This window comes from Zea mays, chromosome 6, assembly GCF_902167145.1.
Source record: "Zea mays cultivar B73 chromosome 6, Zm-B73-REFERENCE-NAM-5.0, whole genome shotgun sequence".
Lineage (NCBI taxonomy): Eukaryota > Viridiplantae > Streptophyta > Magnoliopsida > Poales > Poaceae > Zea > Zea mays.
In genome coordinates, this window is record NC_050101.1 from 117,448,111 (window position 1) to 117,476,047 (window position 27,937).

At 41.9% G+C, this 27,937-nt stretch overlaps 2 protein-coding genes and 1 long non-coding RNA gene across 3 annotated transcripts; 2 read left to right on the top strand and 1 right to left on the bottom strand.

The window, feature by feature from the left end:
* The first annotated feature begins 5,197 nt into the window (after positions 1-5,197).
* LOC100278907 (uncharacterized) lies at positions 5,198-17,898 on the top strand. Its single transcript, NM_001360922.1, has 3 exons — positions 5,198-5,781; positions 15,718-15,843; positions 16,144-17,898. Exons 1-3 carry the CDS (start codon positions 5,287-5,289, stop codon positions 17,635-17,637), a joined length of 2,115 nt encoding a protein of 704 aa, NP_001347851.1. The 5' UTR covers positions 5,198-5,286; the 3' UTR covers positions 17,638-17,898.
* LOC103629903 (uncharacterized) lies at positions 10,263-11,068 on the bottom strand. The gene is made up of 2 exons (XR_554703.3): positions 10,878-11,068; positions 10,263-10,409 (listed from the first exon to the last, which is right to left on the bottom strand). It is a non-coding gene; the product is annotated as an uncharacterized lncRNA (long non-coding RNA).
* Positions 17,899-21,318: 3,420 nt separating the features above from the next.
* LOC100282557 (GAMYB-binding protein) lies at positions 21,319-25,923 on the top strand. Its single transcript, NM_001155465.1, is given in 6 exon segments — positions 21,319-21,752; positions 22,769-22,894; positions 23,987-24,105; positions 24,192-24,255; positions 24,541-24,820; positions 24,913-25,923. Coding segments are annotated over 6 exon segments (1,611 nt in total). The 5' UTR covers positions 21,319-21,541; the 3' UTR covers positions 25,724-25,923.
* The last annotated feature ends 2,014 nt before the right edge of the window (positions 25,924-27,937 follow it).

Sequence of the window (27,937 nt, forward strand, 5' to 3'; positions counted from 1 at the left end):
TCTCATCATCGCTATCATCTTCTTTCTTGACCTTGAACTTGTTCTTCTTGGGCTTGTTACATTGATGAGCAAGACGACCAAGCTCTCCACAGTTGTAGCAATCCATCTCAGAAATGGGCTTTCTTTTGCTGGAAAATAATTTCTTCTTTCTTGAATCAAATTTGATGCCTTCTCTGTCGAGCTTCTTTAACATCTTGGTGGTCTTCCTCACCATCAAGGCAATGTTAGCATCAAGGTCATCATCACTTGAGGATTCTTCCTCAATTTGTACTTTAGCTTTTCCTTTTCTTTCTTGATTTGCTTTGAGAGCCAAATCCTTTCTCTTGGAAGATGACTCATCCTTGTCATTGATGTGCTTGTACATCTCACGAGCATTGATCTTTCCCAATATCTGTGTAGGTGTGGTAACTGAAAGATCCATTTGATGCAGTACAGTGACAATGTGTTCATATTTGTCAATTGGGAGGACACTGAGAATCTTCCTCACAACATCCGGTTGTGAAATTTGTGTAAGCCCTAATCCATCTACTTCCTCTACAAGAATACTGAGACGTGAGTACATAGCATTGGCATTTTCATTAGCAAGCATTTCAAAAGAATTTAACTTTCTCATAGCAATGTGATATCTCTCCTCATGCTCACTTCTAGTTCCTTCATGTAGAGCACAAATGTCCATCCACAAATCATGAGCATTTTTATGATTTCTAACTCTATTAAACACATCTTTGCAAAGGCATCTAAAAAGGGTGTTTTTGGCCTTAGCATTCCATTTCTCATAATTAAACACATCACCTACAAGATTTGTGGGATCTCTAGGTTCGGGGAATCCTTGTGTGGCGGCTTTGTAGACACCAATGTCTATAGCCTCTAAATATACTTCCATACAAATTTTCCAATATGGAAAATCGTCACCATCAAAAACAGGAGGAGGTCCATCCCCACCGGACATCGTTACTCTAGCGGTTAAGCTAATCTAAGAGCAACAAGGCTCTGATACTAATTGAAAGGATCATGATGCCCAAGAGGGGGGTGAATTGGGCTTTTCTAAAAATCAACACTAATTAAACCCTAAGCAAGAGCCCAACTTCACCCCCAACAACTAGCACTAAGAGAATAATACTAGAAATACAACAATGCTAAGACAATACTTCAAATACCTGCTAAATGAATACACAATGTAAAATGCTTGAATTAAGTGCTGAATGTAAAGCAAGGTTTAGAAGACTCCTCCAATTTTTCTCGAGGTATCAAAGAGCCGGCGCTCTCCACTAGTCCTCGTTGGAGCACCCGCGCAAGGGTATCGCTTCCCCTTGGTCCTTGTAAGAACCAAGTGCTCACTACGAGATGATCCTTTGCCACTCCGGCACGGTGGATCCCTCACGATCGCTTACAAACTTGAGTCGGGTCACCAATAAGATCTCTACGGTGATCACCGAGCTCCCAACGCCACCAAGCTGTCTAGGTGATGCCGATCACCAAGAGTAACAAGCTGTAGACTTTCGCTTGACCAAGAGAAGCCTAATGCAAGTGGTGTGTGCTCTAGGTGGCTCTCGCTAGCGCTAATGAGATCCAAATGCGGGATTAAGATTATCTAATCTCCTCACTAGGCTTTTGGTGCTTGCAATGCTCTTTCAATGTGTAGGAATTAATGTGGGCAGCAAGACATTGAATATGGTGGGTGGAAGGGGTATAAATAGTCCTCACCCACCAACTTACAAGCAATGTTCTGCGCATGGGCGCACCGGACAGTCCGGTGCACCACCGGTGCGCCAACGGTCGACTCCAACGGCTAGTTCTAACAGCTAGCCGTTGGGCTGATGGCACACCAGACAGTGAACAGTCACTGTTCGGTGAACACCGGACAATCCGGTGCACTGTCCGGTGCGCTGTCCGGTGCGCCACTAAAAATCCACTCGGGAACCTTGCGCTCTCGGGTTTCTGAGTGGGGAAACCCTTCCCCTGGGCCAGCCTGACCCCACCTGGCAGAGGGCGCACCGGACAGTCCGGTGCACACCGGACAGTCCGGTGCCCCAAGGCCAGAAACCCTATTTTCTATTTTCCGCTGTTTTTCAAATTGGTTTTCGTTCTAACTTGTGAGTATGTTCTAGAGTGTCACCTAGCACTATATGTGAGTGTGAATATGCACCAACACTACACTACAACTCTCTTGGTCAAACTATTCATCGACAACCCCTCTTTATAGTACAACTAAAACAAAATAAAAGACCTAACTAAATTCCGAGTGTCCGCAACTCCTTGACACTCGGACTACGTAGACCTTCACTTTGTGTTTCGTCGCTTTAGCCGTCGCTTCAAGTTCTTCTCTCTGGGATTGTTTTCACCGTTGTATTACTTCTACCTGTAATGCGACCTAACTTACCATTTGTCTCTGCAAAACACACGTTAGTCACATATAACATTACGTTGTCATTAATCACTATAACCAACCAGGGGCCTAGATGCTTTCAGTAGGAAAAAAGTGCCTTTTGGACTTGGTTTAGGCCAGTTCAGGAACTCTATTGAAGATATTTGCAAGAGTTGAGTTTTCACACTTAGTCAAATGGATTATGTACTAATGATATTTGTCTAAGTCGTAGGGAAGCTCCTAAGAATAGTAAAAAAAGGATTGAAGAAGATAAACTCAAAAGAGTCTTACTTGGGCTGTTATAGGCCTCACCGAACCGGTTCGGTGGTGCAACGAACCGGATTTGCAGATGTCTGAAACTCAGGCACTGGGAGACCTCGTGCATTGGACCGGGTCCGTGTGCATCAGACCGCCTGTAGGACTGAACTTTGAAGTCTCGGGATTTTATTTATAAAAATTACCGGACCTTCTAAGTAGCCGGTCTTTGCAACGACTATTTCCTGCGGGCGCACGCTGACCAACGACTAGTTGACGTGGCACCTAGTCTGATGGTGCACCGAACCGGTCTGGTGCCAGTCAGCTAAAGAAGGTGCTCAGTCAGATCTTGGGAGAGGTGCTACTATTCCTGGTCCAGTGACGCACTGGTCTGGGCTGGTGCCCCCCAAGACAACATCTTCTGCATGGAAGGGGCAACAGCTATGGGGGATCTTTGGGCTATAAAAGGATCCCTTAGTCGGCCTCCTTCGGTACCTCAAGGATACCAAGAGCACTTGATCACCCCGACATTCTGCCACAAACACATTCAAGCGATTTTAATGAGATCCGAGCGCAGTTTTGAGGTGTTCTTGTTATTTTGTGTGATTACGCTCTTGTGATCTTGGTTCTTGTTTTGTGTGGTTGCTTTAGGCTCTTGTGTGTACTCTCTCATCTCTCTTGTGATGTGCTTTGAGTTGTAACTCTTATTTTTGCATACGACTGCAAGAAACTCAAATTTATGGAGATTCCTTACGAGCGGAATATTATTGGTATAAAGAAGACCGTGACACTCAAGTAGATTATTGGATCACTTGAGAGAGTTTGAGTGCAACCCTTGGGGTGTGACTGATATTAAGAGTTGGTATAAATGACTTTCAAATAATTTGGTTGTATAATTTAGACATAGTATTAAATAATTTGACTGTGATGAAAATTTGATTAAATACACGTGTGCTGTGCTAAATACAATTTAAATTGTGCAGCATTGAATGCCAATAATTATACTTAAATTAAAAATGATTTAATCCAATGAAATTAAGTTTATACAAGATGAAATACCTATTTGTACAATAGGACATAATAGAATACTACGATTGATTCATAACACAATAATGTTAGTCTCAAGTTAATTCTACATGTAGTTATGGTCCTAACAACTTCTAGAGGTGGCCACCCTATCGTTGACTGTATCATAGATGTGCACAATCAAAGTAAATAAAAATTATTCTGTTTTTCCATACTAAGATATAGCATTTTCTATCTATTATATCTAAGAACATCTTACAAATCTTAATATAATTGTCTATAGCAAAAGAGAACCCGTTAGTTTGACAAGCTATCGTGTATTATACTTCCTTTATTATAAATTATTTTTTAATATTTTATATATAGCTTTGTCTATGCACTTAGATAGACAATATATCTATAAATAATAAAAATAATATATCTAGAACAACTAAGATATTTATAATTTATAATGAAGAGAGTATTTTTAAAATATATCAGTCTTTATTGATGGTGAAACATAATTTAGGCCATGTTTTATGAAGTCTTCGTCTAAGGTTGTCTCTACTGAATATCTACTGAATAGTGGAAAATAGAGGATTGTATTGTAAATGACACTATTTACGGAATTAAGTTTAAAATAGCGGATATAATAGAGAATGTGACAGTGCCGAGGGGAGTTGACTTCCACCCATTGCTATAGTAGCCGTGGTAGCCAGTGAACAAAAAGAGAGAAAAACTTCGTGAACCTTGGCACTATGGCGTTAAAAATACAACAAAAGATGAAGAAATTCTATCGAAGACGACTTTAGTCATTGGTAATATTCAGGTCTCATTTGATATGGTTCTAACAACTCTGGCGTCTTTTTATAGTGTGCATAGAAACTAGTGAAAACAAAAGCAGTGGCTTCATGAACTTCTAGTATATTTGAGAGATGCGAGATACAAAAGTTCCTTACAGTAGCTCATCTATTGCATACATCATTTATAATAAATAATATGAAACTACAATCACGTAGCACATGCTCCTCACGCTGGATTATTCTATATTTGCCTACTTTGTTTTACCTTCTGGCATGAGAATCGGCTTCTGACACCCAATTGTTTCGCTTCTTAGTTTGTTTATGTAAGAATCGATTCAATAAAAATCACTTAAATCAAAATAAATGTAAATCGAGTCGTTCAGAGGAGAGAAATTTGTCGTTTTCTAACCTCTAAAACGTGAACATACAGACTTCATGTTCCTCAACACGTAAGCCTAATGATATCTAGATTATTATGACAACTAGATTATATCAGAATTTAGATTAAAAACTCTTAGAACTAGTTTGAGAAATCTATTGAGAAAATAAGGTTCCCAAACTAGTCCTTAACCAAAAAAAAAAAAAACTGTCAACAGACCCATTATTCCACTGCCCAGTCCCCATCCCGGTTCCGGGCCAGTTGGCCAGTTGCCAGACTTCTCAGTTCTCACACATTCATCGCGCCGCTTCTGAGCCTGGTCACACAGATTCGCACTGTACATAGCGAGACAGCAGAAGCCAAGGAAGCTGAGAGAGCAGAGAATGCTCTATAGTTCAGACTAGAAAGAAAAGCAGTGCAGGGCCACAGGGGAAGAGGGAGCCCCGCCCAAGATCGCAAAGGCAAAGTGGCAGACAACCATGGAGGTGGAGCCACCACCAGCTGCCGCGGTCGCTGTAGCAGCAGCGCTTCTGAAATGCCGCGGCAACGGTGGCGGCGGGGAGCCAACTCTCGAGGCCTTCGGTAAGGCGCGGTCGAGGAGCCCGAGCAGCGCGGCCGCCGCGGGGCCTCCACAAGAACCGGACGGCACCCCCGGCCCTAGTCGCCGCCGCGGGGAGGAGGAGGAGTCGCTGCGGCGCGGGCTCGCGGCTGCTCAGGCGCGGGCACGGGCGCGGCGGAAGGCGGGGCACGCCACGCCGTCGCCGTCCTGGAAGCTGGAGCCGTCGCCGCCGCGGCCGGAGGATGAGGCGCTGGCGGAGGCGGATTCGGGAGCGGGGAGGAGGGGCGCGCCGGCCGCGTCGGCGCGGCAGCTGGGCGCCACCTTGTGGGAGATCCAAGACGTCATCCGGGCCACCGGCGCGGGCCGACGGATCCGACGCCGCGGGCGGAGGGCGCCCACCGCGGATGCGGATCGGGTATGAACTTTGCCATCCGCGTCGCTTTTTTCCGGTCAACTTGATGACGCTAGTGGTCAGCTTGATGTCTGTATGCGTGCATCATCTAATGCTTCTCTTTCCACCTTTTTCTGGGTTTCTTGGATCTCGTCGTTCGATCTTGCGTCAAATGACTCAAATAACGCTTCCTTTTAGTCCCTAATAAAAAAAATCTTTGGTGGATTAGCAGCTATTATGTGTCCGTTCCCTTGTGTGGTTAACATTAGCTGTTTTCAGTGCTTTCCAGTATTGCTAAATATTACTACATGCCTTTCATTGACAAACTGACAGCATCAGATAGAATGCAAGAGTGGGTTATGGAGCATCTCCCTCCTTCCATATATATTCCACAATGTACATCATCATCGGTCCTTCTATCAGAAACAGTTCGATACTCATAGTCTACCGCTAAGCACTCTGTAGTTCGATTGTAGTTTGGTAGTGTGCTGTTAAGTCTTGGTTGTAAGTTGCATTTTTTTTTTTAAAAAAATCTTCTTCTCCACCTACTTTTGTTGAATTTTCAGAGCGAGCAAGTAAATGCAGCCATAAAAGCTGAATCCTTGTTTTGTGATAGTATTGTCTGTACGACCCTTGCAATTGAGTATTTTCTGGTACTCGTTTGACTTATGTTGTACTGGATATATGGTTGATCTGTAGGTTGCCACTGTACAGTGCTGTTCCTATTCCGGCTTTTTGTTGCGTGGGTGATGCACCATGATTTTCTGTTGAGCAGTAAAAACTAAATATAATTATTTTGTGGCAGTGGTATAGAAAATTCTGGAGTAGGCCTCATTCGGTTTGAAATGCTTTAGTGTAGTTCGCAGATGGAAGCATAGCCCCGAATTCCAGTTATATTAGAACATCACTGATTGATTATTTAGAGTGTCCAAATTGATAAGCTAAGAGAAACACAAAGAATATTAAAACTAGTGCTGCATGGACATCTAATATGGCCCAAAGATGAGCTGGCTGATAAGTTTGGCACACTTGCATGTATGACTGTCATCTGTGTGGTGGACTGAGCTTCAATGTGGACATGTACATGGAATTAGAATTTTATACTAAATGATTGTGAGTTTATTTCCTTTTAATGATTATGACATTTTCCATCCTAAGGCCTAAGGGCATACTCGTGCCTTTGTCTCTTGTATGCTTTATTTTCTTTGTTTGTGGTTTCTCCTAATATGGCTTCTGGTAGGAACCACCGAACTACATCGTGTTCTTGAGTATTTAGCATGCTTGTAGCCTTGTACTTGATGTCTCTGTTTAGTTATTTATTCACAAAACGTGGAGAAATCTTGCATGTATTAGCAACAGCAAAGAAGTGGTAAAGAAAGTGTATATCAGGTGGTTGTTGCAACTTCTTTAAGTATGTAACCGGTAGGTGTGAAAAATCGTATAGATCCTACAAAACTTGCAATATGCACTTTATTATTGTTTATTTGTTTATGCATTTGTTTTTTTACTTTCATGTTTTTAACGAACTAGAAGGGCATTGGTTTCTTTTCACACCATGCAATTTAGTAAGGGTCCCCTCACCTCATCATATCATTTGGAAACATAGTTTGTTCATCTTTTCTGATTTGTCATGCATTCTTATTACACAGCAGGATGTAGATAATGTTAAGTTGTGAACCTCTTATTTTGAAAGTGTGCGGTGATGCTTTTTGTTGAATACGACTAAGATTTGTGTCTTTTTAGGGCTGGTTTGGCTCCTTGGAATTGAATCAGTTTCTATGAATCAGATTCTAGGAATTGATTCGTCTAAAATTGTACCAGCTGGAAACGGATTCATTTCATTATTCTTGTTTGGGTGCAAACATAACTGAATTTCTGGAATTAAAATCAAAATCTTGTCTGGCTAACTTGGATCAAGAATTGAGCCCAGATTATCTAACCAGCACAATATATGAGACACACGCAGCACATACAGACCCATATAGAACACAAAGATCACAATATATGTATATAATCACTTAATCAGCACAATATATGAGGCCCAATCAACACAATATATGTTTAGACATCTAATAATCAAATTAAAACAAGTACATCAGTGAGAGGTAGGCACAAGCACGAACACGATATATGAACCAAACAACACGTGCTGATTACACATCAAAATTAAAACCATTAACCATTTGGTAAGAAACACATATTACTCTAATCACTTCTTAACTGCTTCAGTAGCCACCTCTTTCCCCTTTGAACTGGTAGAGCTATCATGCACTTAAATTTGCTAGCGTCAGAGGTGAGAACGTCATACAGGTCAAGATCAGTATCAGATTCTGAAAGTGTGGAAGAATTGGAGGAATAGTAGTTGATTCATGAGGGGACGATACATGTATGTGTGTGTGTGTGTCTATATATATATATATATATATATATATATATATATATATAGTTTATCTATTAGGAGCCTTGGGCTTCCAAAGAGTGACCGGAAGCCCTGACCCAACGCCACCTTTCGGTTCAGCCGCACCACCTCAAATAGACCAGGCCTCAAGTCGTCTATAAAAGCTACCCGAGACCACCACGAATTAGGGTTTCAGCGCGGCAACGGTTGCGGGCGGGCGGATCCAGCGCGGGCGGCTGCCACCGGCGTGGCAACCGTGCAGGAACCTGCTGCCGCTGCTGGTCCTGTCCGCGAGCGCCCGATCTCGCGGTCCCCACGGGCGCCATGGGCTGCGGCGGCTGCAACGGTTGCGCGACGACGGAACCAACGCGCGTGGACGGGCTGATCTGACGCGGGCGGACCACGACGACGATGGCCGACATGCGAGCGTGCAGGTCTGGCGGGATCTGGCACGGACGGGGCGCGGCTTTGGCCGATGCGCGGCCGGGCGGTTCTGGCGTGGACAGAAGGGGTCTATGGCGAGTGGACGACGAGTTCGCAGTTAGCGGACGGACGCGGCGCCGTCACAGGCAACACAACTGAGATGGGATCGGCGGCGACGGACTTCCTTAGGGGCGAGCTGCGACGACGGCCTCCCCTAGGTGCGAGCAGCGTCGGATCCCAGAGGCGCGTGTAGCGGGCGACGGCTCCCTTAGGGCGTGAGCGACGACATGTTTTTATGCTATTCTGTATACATATTTATGCCAACGTCAATATGTGTTTACGACATATATTTCAGTCAATGGTTGCGCTTCCATCTATTGTATATTTATGATATTTCTATTCACATTTTACGCAAACGTTTATAGATTTGTAAGCATTATCTCGTTACCTAACCCAATGTGTATATAGGGTTTCTAACATTTACGTTAGCTCGGTGTTTACGGTCAAAACTGAGATGTCTTACACTCAAAACTGAATGTTTTTACGATCGAACATGGAGATGCGTCCAAACAGTGACCCGCATGCCAATTTTTAAGTAGTGTATCGTAATGCATAAATACTTTCACCGTGCAGCATAATTAGTATCAATATATATCATAAACAGTCTGTAACGAGCCTAGCTACATGGCTGTTGTAGAGATCATATTTTATGGACGAAATAAAGCATTTAAATCAGATTTTTTGTTTCCATGCATGCCAATCCATTTCTTTTCAACGCATATTTTTACCATCCTAAATTTGTGCGCATGCAGCAAGAAACATATTTTTTACGCGGTGTACCACACTATAAATATCTACACCGTGTAGCATAATTAGTATCAGTATATGTCATAATCTGATTCCAACGAGCATAGCTACATGGTTGTTGGAGAGATCCTATTTTTATGAACGAAATTTACCATTTAAATCAGTTTTTTTGGTTTCCATGCATGCCAATTTATTTTCTTTCAACGCACATTCTTTGCCATCCTAAATTTGTGTGCATGCAATAGGAAACTGATTTTTTACACGGTGTACCACACTGCATAAATATCTAAATCGTGTAGCATAATTAGTATCAATATATATCATAAACTGGTTCTAACGAGCCTAGCTGCATGATTGTTTGTAGAGATTCTATATTTATGGGGGAAATAAAACATTTAAATCAGATTTTTTGTTTCCATGCATGTCAATCCATTTCCTCTCAACGGACATTCTTGTCATCCTAAATTTGTGCACATGTAACAAGAAACTAATTTTTATGTGACTTACAGTATTGCATAAATATCTACATTGTGTAACATAATTAGTATCAATATATATCATAAAATATTTTAACGAGATTAGCTACATGGCTGTTATAGAGATCCTATATTTATGGACAGAATAAAGCATTCAAATCAGATTTTTTTGTTTCTATGCATGTCAATCCATCTCCTAAATTGTGTGCATGTCTTCCAATTTTGTTGCGCATGCAAATGAAAACAAAAGGTGTGCATGCAGTGATGGGCGTGGGGGTGGAGGCGACCAGGCTGGTCTGGTCTGGTGGTGCAGGGGACGGCTGGGGCTGGTCTGGTCGGATGTTGCAGGGGTGGCTGGGGCTTCCACTATATATATATATATATATATATCAGGCAATATGTCCCTAATCAATCACTACCATATATAGCTGGCAGGCCATAGGCCATGCACTAGCCATAAATACAGTAATCTGTCCATATACACAGTAATATGTCTAGCAAAGTCAAATCCTTCAACCTCCTGTAGTGCTGCAAGTACTTCAGATGAACTGCATTGTAGTATCAAACCAAACTGTCTTATTAGACCCATACATTATTTCTAGGAATAGAACACACTGAATTAAGTAGAATGATCAGTTACTGCAACCACATGAAATATCTTTAAAAAAAATTAAAAGCCTTAACGGAACTGCAAGCTATGATGTTTTTTTTGTGATATAAACTGTATTTTCAGTCTTCAAGTTAAGAAATGACTAACACATACTCATTATCAGCATCATTTATAGTTTTTCAGAAATAATATATGACATGTTCTTGCTGCCCCATATATTATTTTTCAGTATTCATCAAAATACTACATCACATATCATATATTCAGCATGAGCAAGAGCACATACTAATTTCCTTGCTATATATGATTAACATAAGAAACATTTTCAAAAATGTATATTCCATACCAATCACCACATCAAAATTCAAGAAGGCACATGTCGGGATTAGGGTTACGGAGATCGTACGAGTGATAGGTTTGGGGTCTACGGCCAGGACCCCGGCGCTTGGCCTCCGTTGGGCTGTTGGTGGAGAAGGTGCGGTACTGTTGGGGGTGAATAGTAGATGAGTTGGTGGGAAGCACGGGCAAGATACTTGCCTACTTAATCTTTCATTGATTGGAGGGGTACATTTATAGGGCTGAGATAGCAGCCGACCTTATCTAATATCTTAACAAACCAAATCCTTATCTATCTAAACAAACTCCTTATCCATCTAAATAAACTTTGCTTATCCTTATCCATCTAAACAAACTAACTGATACTTATCTATCTAAACAAACTAACTGATTTTATTAGGGTTGCTAGGCTACCGGTCATAAGATCACATAGTAGCCAAGAATCATCTGTAAAATCAAAAAGTGTAAAATCAAAAAGGCACATAGTAGCAAGAATCATCCGTAAAATTTAAAAGGCACATAGCAGCCAAGAATCATCCGTAAAATCAAGAAGGCACATAGCAGCAAAGAATCATCAGTAAGGAAGAAACTACTTGCACATAGCAGCCCGTATGTGGCAGAACCGAACCAGGATGTGGAGCAGTGGTTTGTGAAACTAATGAGCAGCCCCCATCAGTCAAGCACACTGCAAAAATTTACACAACAAATCAGACTCCATGCACACATAACTATATTTCAACCAATTTAAATTTGTACTGTAGTAAAAAAACAGTAGACCCAGTGCCAAAGGCTCCCACTGGAGAAGGGATAAAACGAGGCAAGCCTTCCCATGCAAATGCAGAGAGGCTATTTCGAACTCGTGACCTGGTGACTTAGTGAGATAACTCTCACCACTTCACCAGGCCTGCCCTTCTAAAAAATATACTATAGTAATTGTTCATCAATTAAAGATTGTTGGATAGACAAATACAGATTTATTGGATTTGTGCCTACTACACGAGTTTGCGAGAGCACGCCACATGATACTCTCAGTCAAGCAATGGTGGTCTAGCCAATACTGAAATGCTAGTCTCTGGATCAACGACACATGCTAACCCCAAGATATTTTCACACAATAAAAGAAAATTACTATGTGTTTTGCACAAATTTATGGGACTCAATTTACTACTAGTAGTTGATTAATCCAAAGAAAGATATGATTAAGCATTTAAGACTTTTATGACAATATTTATGTTTTGATGAACTAGCACATGATTTCCCGCAGAAACCACAATCTGAATGCAGAGAAGGGTAGGATTGCCAAACAAGTTTATATCAAGCCTTTTATAGCCCCGTTTGGCTGGCCTCTTTTTACTTCCTGCTAGATATTGCTTTTGCTTCAAACGGAACGGTCTGTCTGTACATGCACCATATAAACAATTCGGTAGCAAGCACAAAAGCTCTTAACGATTTCAAGAAGTTTCAAACTTTTCATTCACCATGGGTACACACACGCTTAAGTTAAAATATATACTGAATTTGCACACCACTAGTGTAGTTTGGATTTTGGATTGCACAACAACTTCTATCAAGCCTCAAATTATCTTGAAACAAGTAGCCTATAGCCCTCATCTATTAAGCCTCGAATGCACACCACTCGTTGTCAAGTATGACTACATGACAACATGTTATGGGCCTTAGCCCATTAGCTATGTCATTATGGCTAGGTTAGATGCGGCCACTGTTCACCAGCCAGATAGGGTTTGTTATGTTGCTTAGCTATTAAGTTAGGGTTACCTCTCTATATAAGGAGGGGCAGGGTGTTAGTAGAGGGGGGAAGAAGAATAGATCTGGTTTACTCCTAGGGCCTCCTACGGGAGGGCTGAGTACCGGGACTATCTTGCGAGTGCATCGCAGTTCACAACAAAATGAGAGAATACTACAAAAGTAACCGCCCCGTGAACAGTGGCCGCATCTAACCTAGCCATAATGACATAGCTAATGGGCTAAGGCCCATAACACAACAACATTACAATACTACAAAAAAGTGGAAAGATGTTTTGAATCCATGCAGTCTTGAAAGGCGATTGAAGCTAGATCGAGGGTGCCTCCATGTGCACCTAAGCCGATTCACACAAGGACTACAACTTTGCGCTCATACACTAGATCTAGTAGAAGGGGTGGAGGAGGAAGTGCCATACCTGTGTTTACATGGTCTTAGCTCACGCGTGGCCGATGTTCGGTGGCATGAGCGGATAAATGCCGGTTGCGGGCACAAATCAAGGACGACGATGTGGGCGCATAAATAGGTCAACGACGAATGGTGTAGAGAAACTTCCAATCTAGATGTAGGTCACACAGGTGGTGGTGGGAGACGGTGACGGCATGAAGAGGCACACATAGCGCAGGGGGGAGGAAGGCGATGCAGATTAGATTTGTTAGATTAAATTGAGGATTAGGAACTTAACAATGGATCTTCTAGTTCTGATTAGGATACCTCATTAGAGTTAAACTTAGATTAAACCATTGTAATACCTTTGTTAGACATAGAAGCAAGAGAAAGGGTATGCACATCGTCATCATTTTGGGGGCATGGTGTTTATGGATTCACCGCAACAAGGCAGTCTTCAATGGAGAGAACCCTTCTCTGGGCACAATCAGATGTGTTTTTGTAGATGAGTTGGTGTGTTGGATTAAGGCTGGAGCTAAACATCTTGAGAACTTAGGCCTAGAGGTCGCACTTAATATGAACATGGCATAATTTTTGTGGGTGTGGAGTCCCCCTGTAGTCCCGCCATGGCCTTCCTCTGTTCTGGTGGAGACTGTAGTTTGGCTGCAGGATAGTGTGAGTACGTGTGTTTTTACCTTGCTTGCTAGGCTCTGTACCTTGGTCCATTTTGGATCTTTTCTTCTCTAATTAAATGATGCGCAACTCTCCTGCGCTTTCGAAAAAATACCTTTGTTAGCGGAGGAGGAAGCCATTAATGAAGACATGTGCCTGTGTGATGCAGGCGCTTGGTGTAATGGCGACGAGATGTAGGGTAATGGCCTTCCCTTTACTCCAAGTTCAGTTAGATTGGGGTGATTAAGGTTTGTGGCTAACTACTCGTCCTGTCAATGCATGAGAGGTTAGGGGAGCCTCCTATTTATTGAGCATTATGTAAAGGGTGGTGTTGAAATGTATAAGTGGATTGTCTACCTTCTCTTAACAGTTTAAGTTTTTGGGTTGAACTGGTTAATGTGTCCACTCTAACATGGTATCAGAGCCAGAGGTCTCGAGTTCAAATCATGGCAGAGGCTCCTTTTGTGCTTCCACCCCTTTATTTCCACGTTTGCGCCTTTCTCTCTGACTCTGCCCCTTTATTTCCATGTTTGTGCCTTTCTCTCTGGCTACACTTGAGTGGGGATGTTGAAGTGTATACGTGGATTGTCTACCTTGTATTATCAGCTTAAGCTTTTGGGTTGAACCGATTAGTGCATCCACTCTAACATGTGGTCGTAACCATGGTCACTTTTGGTGACTCCTATCAAGTCAAACTCGTGTGGTTTCCCCCACGGAGTCGATCTTTTGATTGTTTCCTCAGATCAACCCAACAAGATTTTGAGGCTTTCGGATGGTTTGGGGTCTGAAATGAGAGCAGACCATGGTTGTTAAGGTGGTAAGGCGAACTACGGTGGTCTAGGACCTTTTTACCTTTTAAGCGCCTAAGGCGCAAGGCGAGGCGACTTCATAGACATATAAGTAAGGCGACTAAGTCATTTAAGAAAATAAATAAGTAAATAGATAGAACATAGATATTATAAGACATACAAGTCCTAATGCATAGCATTGTTTGCAAAATAACATTGTTGATAGTTCATAAAAATCATAAGTCCACAATGCATAATTCATAACTTCATAAAGTAAACTAACAAGTCCACAAAAGAACACAAGACAACATTAAATTCAGATTCTCAACAGATTGGATGCTTGTCTACTTGAGACAGATGAGAGGAGAGACTGACAGAGAGATTACCAGGGAGGCGGGCGGGGTGGGGGTGGGGGGGGGGGGGCAGAGGCAGCGACATGGCACACGTGGGGGAAGCAGAGGGGCGACACGACGGGCGAGCGACGTGAGCAAGGGCTGGTGGCATGTAAGAGAAAGGGGAAGTTCACGAATAAAGGCAAAGTCGGACATGGGGAGAGGTGGGCTAGGGTTATTGAAGACCTACCTTCATATGGCGTCCGTTTCATGGGCTAAGGCGTCGCGAAGGATGACTTGTATGCCTTACGGACGCCATACGCCTAAACTCAGTGTCTGCTATCTAGCGCCTTAGCGCTTAAAAAACTCAACCTGCGGAGGGTAAGACAACCCCTAAGTATTGTATGTATTAAGAAGACCTTCTCACACAGGTCGAGAAAACCCCTGAACCCCTGCCACACCCATACACAGTGGCATCGAAGACCATGTGAGAACGACCGCGACTGGGGCTGAGCCTTAGACCTGTGCTTTGGCTTGGGACAGACGATGGATTTTTTTAACCACAGCCTGAAATTCGCTCTCACGAGGAGTCGAACCCAGAACCTGAGGAGTGCTACTCAGACCACCTAACCAACTTGGCTAGAGGCCCTTTGGCAGCGCCTGAGCGCTTAAGCGATGATTAAGAAACGATTTAGCACAGGCCACAGTTTCAGATATTGGAAACCGGCTGAAATGGCCGATTCAATTCTATGGCCAGCCAAACAGGCCGTTATCTGGAAATTGATTCAATTCGGGCCAATTCATGGGAGCCAAGTGGACCCTTAATTTAATCCTGTCCCCTTCATTCTGAATTTGACTTGGGATCAATTAGTGGCAATCTTGCTTTCCACTCTGGATGTCACAACTTGATTTTTGCTATTTCAACAAGGCATGCATACTGAATGCCATAAGTTTCTTCTTACATTTCAGCCACGGAGTTCAGGTGGCTTTGGAGCACAAATTCCAGCTTCAGTCATGGAGCATGAGAAGTTACATGAAGAAAGATGTCACTCAAGACAGCCTCTTTCTCCTGCAAGTTTCACTAGCTCAGTTGGAGTATGTATCCATTCACTCCCTCTAGAGACTTCTTGGTTTACTTTGGTGTTTTACTTACAGCATTAGTTACAAATGCCAGTTCTTCTGATATTCCCTCCCTCTTCTGTCTCGTGCTTGTCAATATAACAAGTTATGGACTGCATTGTACTTGTCCAAATGCTTGTCCATTCTATCATCATGTGCACTGTTTTTATTGTGTCACACTTGTGATGCCATTGCATATTATTAGTTCCAAGTTCTGCATCTCGAGACACTTTTGCATTAATACATGTTTCTTAAAAACATCTAATCATTTGACAGGCAACCACAATAAACCTTATCAGCCCAACTCGGTCTTTGGATTGCAATGCCAGATTTAGGCAGGCAGGTACTGATATTAAAACGTCAACAGAGCTATTGAAAGTTCTCAATCGAATATGGAGCTTGGAAGAACAGCATGCAGCTGATGTGTCAGCAATGAAGGGACTGAAACGAGAGTTGCATCATGCCCAGGCATGCATTCAAGAACTTATGCAAGAGAGGCAGCAGTATCATCAGGAAATTGATTCACTAGCCAGGCAAGCCACCGAAGACAAAATGGCTCGAAGGAGCAAGGACCAAGAGAAGATGAGAGCAGCCCTTCGTTCCCTGCAAGAGGAGCTTGAAGATGAGAGACGTCTAAGGAAACATTCTGAGACTCTCCATAGGAAGCTAGGCAAAGAGCTATCCGAGATGAAATCAGCATTTTGCAAGGCTGTGAAGGCTCTGGAGAAAGAGAAGAAGACAACCTGCCTGTTGGAAGACCTTTGTGATGAGTTTGCGAGAGGAATCAGAAACTACGAGGAGGAAGTCAGGTTGTTAAAGCAAAAACACGTAAAGGAGTATGAACTTAAGTTTGACAAGTCTGTAGTTCATATTTCAGAAGCATGGCTTGACGAGCGAATGCAGATGCAAAAGACTAATATGAGGGAATATTCGTCCGGGAAAACCTCAATCACAGAGCGGCTGAGCAGTGAGATTGAGGGTTTTCTCCATCATGCTAAAAGGCCAGGTAATTCCAAGAATGATAACTTAGACAATGGTAACGAAAAGCGTGATGCGAGTCTGTGCCGGCAGTCCCTTGAGTCAGTCCATCTGAATGGAGCCACTAGTGTCCCTCGGCTAGCTGAAGACGACGACGATGGCAGTTCTATTGCCAGTGACCTGCATTGCTTTGAACTGAACACGCATGGAGGCACCATTAGGAATCATGAGCTTGCAGGAGCTCGAAGGAGGGTTACAGGCTGCATGCATTCACCAATGCGAAGGCTGGAATATTCCAACGGCGTATCTGTAGAAGGTTCGCCGATGTCAAATGTGCCACCTTGCCCGAAGAAAGAAAAGACGAGGTCTGGCGTCAGCAGACAGCACTTCATCACATCAGCACCAGAAACTAGCTCACGCAATGACGCTAGCCTTGCTCCTGCTGCAGATGAGCAGAACGAGACTGTCATGACCCAGGTCTCTAGGCGACTACGTGATGACCTGCTGAAGATCAAATCAGAGGCTCCTCAGCATGCATATCTAGGACAGAAATCAAACCAGCCCCGGACAAATGAGTTTCATGAATACAGTCCAGCACCAGCACCAGCACGTCGTCATCTGAATAACCCAGCCCAGTCCTTGGACTGCGAGATCTCTGAACCCCCAGCTCATCAGCTCACAGGCACAAAGGAGAACAGTCTTAAGGTGAAACTGCTGCAAGCAAGGCTAGAGGGGCAGCACGCTCGGCTGAGCGCGTCAGTGTTCCCCCTGATCAGCACAAGAAGGAAGTGATGCCACTCGTGAGCTTCCATGATTTCGATCCGCAACACAGAGTTGCAATTGTAAGATAGCTGAATATTGTTAGCTCGAGGCAATTGGACTCGGTGTGAATCCTAGATCCAGCCGCGTATGTTGTAGATTTGATCTGCTAACTGCCAGACTAGAATCCAATCAAGATGGACACGGCAATCAGATCTTGTAACTTCTGTACAGTAATGATTTGCTGTTGGTAGTTTCCAATCTGTCTGTAATGATGCCTGACTGACTTTCTAATCGGCTATTATGACAGTTCTTTGTGATCTGGGTCGGGTAGTGTAGTGTAGTACCTCACCTGCAGTTGTTTTGCTTTTGCTTCATGGTTGGGGATGATTCCTGTACAGTTGGTGGCTCGGCTATCAACCATCATGATGGATCGATCGGCCACAACATTCATGGGCCGTACTGCAGCAACTGGTATGCGTGCAGGCTGCAAGATTGTTTGGTTGGGGCTTTTCTGCCTATAATCAATTCACAATGTAAATCGATCCCGCTGCTTCCTGTTTGGTTGCGTCTAACTGCAAGTACAATATGCCTATACCACTCACCTTCTAGCGCTATCCCTTACACAGCCAGAAGAAAAAAAAAAACCTCCTAAACAAATAATCATAGGCTTCGGTTACAATTTTTCGGATCACAGCGGTAACCATTCCATTGTCTCTTACATTAACAACGGAGACCTAACCAAATAACACCCTAGTTGGACAGAATTTGACAGCCCAATCACGGTCGAAAATTCATTATTAGTCATTATTGTACTCTAATGAATGGACTTTCCTGCTTAGTTTGGGTCTCATAGTTAAACTTGAGAGTACTTCAACTTTTGAGAATTTGTTTAGAGGTTGTTTAAAGGTTTGTCAAACACACACAAAAAAAAAACTAATAGCTTATTAAAACACATATGACATATGAGCTAAAGCAGTTTAAAGTTTAGTTAATAATTTGAATAACTAAACTTTAGACCATGTAATCTAAGACCTTAATTGACTCGATCAGTTTCAAAAAAGAAAGCTACTTTTGAGTTAGTGTATGATTTCCTCATGAATAAACCTGGTTTAGAACATGAGGATTTTTGTACAAAGTACATAGTTATATGTAGAAGGTGCGTCTTTTCCTATCGTTCTTAGGCTGTGGCCAACAGATCGTGTATATGGCCGTGCAAAACAATGTTTTGCACTATATACAACATTGTTTGCAGAGTGAAATTTAGAATAGGAGATGAGATAGAATATCTACTGGAGATAGCCTTAGTACGGGCGTTAAGTGACGCAAAATAAATGTATTAGCCTTTTTATATATCGATGTTACACAACAAGGACGTTATATAACCTAGTAGCTTGGACTTTATAACAACTAATGATTTGAAGACGCTATGCAAAACTATTTTTTTATGAAGCAAAGGTAGTTACCAACTTACCATCTATCACAAGTAGAGGAAGGATCTTCGTTTTTTGGTTTTACCCTAGTTGTTTTGAACTAGGACTAATATCAGCATTAGTTCGAGATCCATCGCCTAGTGTTGCAGATAGGTGCAGAGGGATCTTCATAAATCCACTTAGCTAAAGCATTGTGTTTATGACTATAGTATCAACGAAACCTAGACCGATAAACTCTTTTGAAGCCCCACCCGCTAATTTGATCATGAGATAATTCTTTTTATTTCCCACACCTTCACAAGAAAAATCTCCCTCTAATTTGATCTAATCTCTTCTGAATCCCTTCATGAATCCAATAGCCCATTGTATACATAGGGTATTGGTCAAACTTGAAATGATCAACATTGATCTTCCTCCATAAGATAATTGACAACACTTTCAAGTCTCTAACCTTTACTCTAATTTGCCTGTTTTATTCACCGAGCTCTTACTTGGCCATCCTCTTGTACCTAATTGATGTCCTAGATATTTCATGGCAAAGTTCTTCGCCTTGCAATTAAAACCATCCACAATTCTCTAAGTTTCCACCTCATCAATCCTAATTGTATGCACCTATGGGTAGTTAATCTGTATACCCAAAACCTCTTCAAAGCAGAACTGAAGAAATTTACAAAGTGTTTGGTTTGAGGAATGAAGTGATCCATCTTCTTCTCACTCCTCACTTTTTTATTTGGTTTATGGAATAGAATGGGTTGATCCATCACTACCCCATTCCTCATAAGCTAATAATTAGTATATACATGAGGAGTGGGTTGATTCCACCAAAATTGATGGAATGAACTTATGATGCGTCACCTCATGAAGCATACAGTGACTCCATAAACCAAACACACCATTAAGATTTGCAATATCTCTTCCTAAGTTTTAGATGAACAAAGCTGTATCATCAATGTATTCCAAGTTATTTAGGCTCGCCCCAGCGAGATGATAAGTTACTCCATTGATATACCCCCTTCCCAAAAGCTCTCTAAAATGGTAGACAAACCATGGCATCAACCACCAAGTTGAATATAAGGGGAGATAAAAAGGTCACATTGCCTCAGGCCCTCGAAGCATCTGAAATATTTTCCTACATCTCCATTAAGATTGGTGGTCACTCTAACATCTCAAACAACTTATATTTGCTTCTATTTTCAGTTTGAAAATGATTTCCTATTTTTCTTCTTCATTAAGTCTTGTGACATATCACATTTTTGGTCTATATAACAACTCATTGAATTCTAGAGGAACCATCTATTGTTGGAACTATCCTTCTATGCCAAATAATAAATAAATAAATATAATATTGAAGTACCAATATTTTATCATATTTTTTGCCCATCTTTTCTTAAATATCTTACTAAAATAACGAGTCTCTGTCATGAGGTAATATAGATAGCTAGAAATCTCAATCTAAATATATTTCTTCGATCTAAAATCTGAATAGTAACTGTAACCCAAATAAAAGATGTATATGTACCTTTCTTACCGTAATAATCAAAGGTTTTTTTAGTTAGACTCTGTTTGAAACCTCTAAAGCTTAGCCTGCTAACAAATTGTTTACTAGATTAAACCAACTAATAACCTAATCGTTTGTGGATAGTTAGTTACCAATAAGTTGAGGTCTCAGCTCGGGTGTTTCGCATCTTCACAACTAATTTTAGCAGCTAACTATCAGCACTAGAGATTTCAAAGAGAACCTTAACATACTTTTGTTATTTCAAACATTAGATTCACAAAAATAGAACTCAAAACACGTCAAATTAACTTAATTCAGTGTCATTTTAAATATTTTTGTCCTTATGCGTCTTTTTATCTTTTGTATGTGCACATACGCATAGCAGGACAAAAATATCTAAAAATACATTAAAATCAAGTCTGACATGTTTTAAACCATATTTGTACTAATGATTTCTTTAATTACACTCCTAAAATTTAAGACTAAACTTTAGTCTATAGAAATCCTATTTAAAAGATCTATTTTAGTCTTCCCGTTTAGTATTTTCAAAACAAAAAATGACTCACTAAAACTTAGAGGTTGGAACCAAACACCACGGAGGGTACGAATTTCTACTTCGAGGGTACGAATTTCTACTTCGTGAAGTGCGTGAAGTGTATTTATCTACCTGTCCCCACCGGAGGGTACGAATTTACTCTGTCTTGTTCAGCTGTCCTTTTTCTTCCCGTTTAAACACCCCCAGATTTCTCTATATCACGACGCTACCCCTCCACGTCTCCGCTTCTCGTGTTCTTGTTCGTCTCCGCCTCAGGCAAACTCCACACGGACACGGTCACACCTCGCTCGCTCTCGCTCCCGTATCGCGGTTTCCTTTTCGAAGCCTTGCTAGGTTTAGCTGGGGCCTCCGTCTATCCTGTCAATGGCCCCTTAGGCGGCTGTACTTCAGACTTCAGAGGTGACGTGAGGCGTGGGGACGCGCGTAGCTGATTGGTTCGAGGAGGCGGGGATGGACCCGGACTTCTCGCCGGCGAGTGGGGGCCCGAGCTTTGAGTTCGCCTTCAACTCGGTCAACTTCTCTGACCGGGTGTTGCGGATCGAGATCGTCGCTGGGGATGACGCCCTCGGGGCCAAGGGCGCCACCGGCGAGGGGTGCTCATCTCTTGCCGACTGGGCGTGCCACCGCAAGCGACGACGGGAGGAGCTCCGACGCGACAAAGGTGAGAGAGGATTTCTGATTATCTTTTTTTTTTTCATATTCCCTAGAATTTGCGAATTGGCTGTGGATTCCAAACTGGGGAAAGACAGTGGTTGGTTGTTTGAATTGAATTATTCCATGCGTTCTCTGGAACTTTTGAGGTGATTTGATTTGACCTTACCATGTGCTCGGGCTTTACTAAAGCCTTCGGCCTCAAGTGCTAAAATCCCCCCTTTCTATTCAAAATAGGAAGGGTATTTTAGCCCCCCTCGTTCCCCTCCAATTCCCTGACTCCCAAACTAGCCCCAAGTGTTGTGAAGGCACTTTTTGTTTTAATCGAGGCTGTGAAATGTGGGATTGTGGTTCTCTTTTTCAATCCTTTGAGTTGGCGTAGTGGCAATTCAGATTATCATTTACTAAGCAATCTGTTACCAATGAAATGACCAAGTGGTGGAAATTAGTGGGGATAATTATTGCAATTGACACTTGGCTGTGGGTGATATGTTCTGCTGTATTGGCACGATGTCATTCATCTCTGCATTTGGTTTGTGCAAACTAATTATTTGTATGCCCTACCTTGATCAATGCCTGTAATATGATTTACATAATCATGAACATATGAACAACACACTCAAGACCAGCCTGTGCGACCGAACAAAGCTTGCAAGTTTGGGATGTAATCTCTTTGGCTATTGCTGCATCGGTTGTAAATGAGGAAGAGGAAAGGAGCGAGGAAGAAGATAAAGAAGGGAGAGTGTCAAGGGGGTGCATATCTTGGCTGTTGGATCGATCCAACACCCAAAAAATGTGATTGAAGCCATAGCCAAATATCAGGCAACTGATAAGGATGCTGATCTATATTAGTGATATTTTTTTGTGCTGACCATCATGCCTTGGCAATTTACTATCTCATTTTCTTTCACTGATTGCTGTAATTTCCAGTTTATTCCCATCTTATGTCTTTCATAGTTCTGCATGATCTTCAACTATCAAATTTATCATGCGTATAACTTTTGAACTACTGTTTTATGGACCCAGAATCTAGAAAATACATGCCAGATCCAGCAAACTGCAAAGTTGAAGCTGAAGAATGTGATGCCTACGAGGAAGGCAATGAGCCTGTAGCTATGATAGAAGAATCTCCGCCTGATATTGAGGCAGATGGTTAGTGCAATTTATTTTTTTTTCAATTATGTCATTCAAATATTTTAAGTTTTTTTGGGTTCAGGAAAGGCAGCCTTCATACACTCAGTAAACTCCTTACCTTTTTACCATGTGTTGCAAATTCAGGGTCTGCTAATTATTATTAGTGCCGATGGTGTTTTCTTGTCAAGTTTACTATTGTCTTGTGGCACAATGTATTGGTGAACTTGTTCAGATGTATTGAAGTTGGCCCAAGCTAACTTGTGGTAGAGAACACATTAATTATTTTTTCATGTAGGCGATGGGAACTGTTATGATCCTTAGATCATTTGGGACAACCATTAGCAGGAAGATGGCTGAGCAAAGTCGGCGTGAAGAGAGACTTAGAGTTATTTGGGGAAATTGGATTAATTCTTCATTTCTTGGCTTCTTGCTTGAAGGGAGATACAATCCCATCCTTTTATGAGAGTGGACTTAACCCTTAAGAAACTAATCCCTAGAACTAAGGGAGCAACCTGATGTAATATAATCTCTTTCCTAATCCTTATCCCTTCCTCATAGGTACACTACCACGGGTACTGTTCACATTAGTCCAGACTCGTTGTGAGGAGGGTAGGTGGGCTGGCCCTCCGTCCACCCATAACACTTTTGCTCCTTTTCGGAGCAGCTCGCCTATGGTACATAGGATCCTAATCAGGGGAACCTTGCCTAATACATCAATAGGATACAATCAGATAAACCTTCCCTAATACATCAATACCATCTATGCAGCCTGGGCCCTTAGGACTAGCGCATGTGTTAGCTACTATTCTGACAAATTTAAACATGCCTGGATTAAAATACACACCTCATCGGCTGTGTTCCTATGTTATACATGACACTTCCAGGACAGCTGGACTCCGGGGTGTTTCTTGACCTACGTGCAAAAAGTTTCTTCTTAATGCAATGCCATGGGGGTGGTCTTTCCCCTGCAAGTCGAGTTTTTATTGATCACCCAATCCAGTGCTAACATCCAAACAGGCTAGGCATCTTGTGATGCCGCAATGCGCCATTTTCTTTTGTCATATCAGTGATTCATTCATTTTATAATTTAATTGGATATTTTCTTGCCAGGTGAGGATGGAAAAAGCAGCGACTCATACTGTAGTATGGAGTGTACTCAGGTTTTGAGAGTTAAGTCTATGTACATCAGCTCTGCAATTCTAGCTGCAAAGAGCCCTTTCTTTTACAAGGTATATTTCTTTTCTGGATTGCGCTGATAATGCACTGTATTGTGGTATTATTAACTAGCTCACAACATTTGTTTCATTCTTTTTAGCTTTTCTCAAATGGAATGAAAGAATCCGACCAGAGGCATGCAACTCTTAGGATAACTGCTTCAGGTAATGTGGGAGTATTGCAGTATGCTTGATTGTTCTAAAAAATAGGATTACATAAGCGCTGCCTTTGTTACTGAAATGATGGGATCCGTAGTACAGAAACGATCAGTCTGAATGAGGTTTGCACGACCTAATTTTCGGTTGCTACCTTGTTGTACATTATCCATCTTTCCTTGTCTCAAAAGTTTTAGGTCCATAATAACAAGGGACTAGTGTATATCTGTTAAATGCTTTCTTTTTTAACAGTTTGAACTTTTGACTGAAACATTGAATTTCTACTCTGAACAGAGGAAAATGCGCTTATGGAGCTTCTAAGCTTTATGTATAGCGGCAAGTTGACGACAAACCAGCCAACTGTCCTGCTGGATATATTGATGATCGCTGACAAATTTGAGGTTGGTTCCTGTATGCGGCACTGCAGTCAATTGCTTAGAAATTTGCCTATGACCACAGAGTCTGCACTGCTCTATCTGGATCTACCTTCAAGCATTTCAATGGCTGCTGCAGTTCAGCCATTGACGGACACCGCCAAGGAATTCCTTGCCAACAAATACAAGGATTTGACTAAGTGAGTAATCTCTTGTCAATGGAGGTAGAAGTTAAACCAAGGAAGAGACATGGCCATTAATAATAATAATAATAAACGATTCTCATTTTCAGGTTCCAAGATGAAGCAATGAACATTCCTCTTGCTGGAATTGAAGCCATCCTATGGAGCAATGACCTTCAGGTCGCGTCGGAGGATGCTATCTACGACTTCATGATAAAGTGGGCACGTGCTCAATACCCAAAATTGGAGGAAAGACGTGAGATCTTGGGCACACGCTTGCTGCCCCTTGTTCGGTTCTGCCATATGACCTGCAGGAAGTTGCGGAAGGTTATTGCCTGCAGTGATCTGGATCACGAGCAGGCGACGAAATGTGTCACAGAGGCACTTCTCTACAAAGCTGATGCACCACATAGGCAGCGTGCCCTTGCAGCAGACGTGATGACATGTAGGAAGTATGCTGAGCGAGCTTACAAATATCGCCCGCTTAAGGTTGTAGAGTTTGATAGGCCGTACCGGCAGTGCATAGCATACTTGGACCTGAAGCGAGAGGAGTGCAGCCGACTTTTCCCATCTGGGCGGATATACTCGCAAGCTTTCCATCTAGCTGGACAGGGCTTCTTCCTCTCAGCACACTGTAACGTGGACCAGCAAAGTGCGTTCTATTGTTTTGGTCTCTTCCTAGGGATGCAAGAGAAAGGGTCGACAAGTGTTACCGTGGATTATGAGTTCGCTGCAAGGACAAGGCCGTCAGGCGAGTTTGTCAGCAAATATAAGGGCTACTATACTTTCACTGGCGGTAAGGCTGTTGGGTACCGGAATCTCTTTGCGATCCCGTGGCCGTTATTCATGGCTGATGACAGTCTCTTCTTTATCGACGGGGTATTGCATCTCAGAGCTGAGCTGACCATAAAACAACCCTAGATGAGGCCGTGTTTGTGCCGCGCGCGTGTCCAAATCCATGCAATGGTGTTCTGCAGTGTAGAATATGGAAATCTTGTGTGCTGTTTTGTTTTGAAAACGACAACTCAATTCTCTCTTGTTCAGTTGTTTGTACACCTGAGGAGGATCATGTCATGTTTTGTACTCTCACTAAACTGTGATAAGTGATTTAGCTAATCAAACTTTAAGTTCACCAGCAACAAACTACCACCTCCTATCCATTGCATCACTTATTGGTTTGTGCATGTATTATAAATATATACTAATTTTTTTAAAATAAAAAACAGTGTTGGGTCGGGCCGAGAAGATGGCCTAGGAATGGCATGAGCCCACTTTAATCAGGCCAAGTTGTGATATTATTAATGCCTTAGACCAACCCAATAGGCACAACTTATTTAGTTATCTATAGTTCAGTATCTCATTCCTCACCATCCTTGATCTCGTGAGCGTGAAAAAGCGAGAGAAAAAACTTTATCTTGTCTAACCCCACACCACATACATCGTCATTCGCACTCACCTAATCTATGAGTTCAGATCGTGTTTGAATAACTATCCCATTTAAGCAATGTATGTATATATGATATATAAAAACCATAACGATGTACGGACAACTAACTAGTATCCATCAACACAAGAACATACTTGAGAAAAAAGGTAACTACGAAGAGCATCATTGATATCACTTCCTTAACTGCTTCATATGCAATCACTTCCTCCTTTCCAAAGGGAGGGCCATCATTGGCTCAAACTTGCGTGCATCAGAGGCAAGGATGTCATATAGGTCAATCTTGATATCTTCATCGAGTCCTTCAATCTATTGTAGCGTAGGCGTGCAGTGAGAACTTCAGCTAAAGAGGATACCTTTTGGCCATCATCTTTCAATGCCAAAAGTTCCTCGTACATCACGCTCAAATTACCAATAATCCTCCTTCTAAAAGAGAGGGCTTCAAAATTGGAAGACAAGACTTTATTAACAAAAATGTCTTTATCATAAGCCAAATCAAATAGACTAGGGAATTTGTCAGCCAAAGGATAGTCCCCTGCCCAGGAACTTTTTCAGAAACTAGTTCTCATGCCATTGCCAACAGCTACTTTACAATGCCTATAAAAACATCTCTCAGACCCAAAATCTTTTTTCCAAAAATGAGAATCATCTTGTTTTTGTCTGACAAAAATAAGGGGGTTTCCCTTAATATATTTTTTAGACATGATTTTTTGCCATAAACCATTTAAATTCTCAATATTCCATAGTCATTTAGTCATCAAAGCATCATTCATGATTTCAAGATTTAAGACACCTAATCCTCCTTGACTTTTAGGAGAACAAATAGAGTTCCATTTAACAAGGTGAATTTTTTTATTGATGCCCTCCTTGCCACAAAAGTCTTTTCCTGTATATGTCCACTTTTCTAATAACTGACTTAGGAGCAGGATAGATAGAAAGCATATAAAGAGGCACATTGAAAAGACAACTATTTAATAAAGTCAACCTTCCACCTAAACTCAAAAATCTGTCTTGCCAACCAGCAAGCCTTTTCTCCATTTTTTCCTCCATGGAGCACCAGAGGTTTTTGCTAAGCTTCTTGTTATCAATTAGAACTCCAAGATATTTCATAGGAAGATTACCAATAGGACAAGTAAAAATATCAGCATACAGATCTTCAGTTTCCTTGGCCGCCCCAAACAATAAATTTCACTTTTGTGAAAATTAATTTTAAGACCAGACATGTTTTAAAAAAGATACAAAATAAATTTAAGGTTTCTGGCCCCTTCCAAACAATCTTGTATGAAGAAAATAGTGTCATCAGCATACTGAAGGCAACAATAGCCGTTTTGGATGATATGGGGAATAAGCCCTTCAATAAGGCCCTCATTTTGAGCTTTACGAATCAGACAAGCTAGACCATCTGCAACCAGATTAAACAGGAGGGGAGAGAAAGGATCCCCTTGTCTCACCCCTTTATGAGTGGTAAAATATAGACCTACCACATCATTCGTCTTGATGGCGACTTTGCCACCTCTAACAGTTCTCATAACCCAATCACACCAAGTACTCCCAAATCCTTTTTTTCCATCATGCAGTACAGAAAATGCCAGTTGACTTTATCATAAGCTTTTTTTCAAAATCAATTTTGAGCACCACACCACTATGTTTTTTTTCTTTTTTACCTCGTGAAGAATCTCATTGAGAGATAC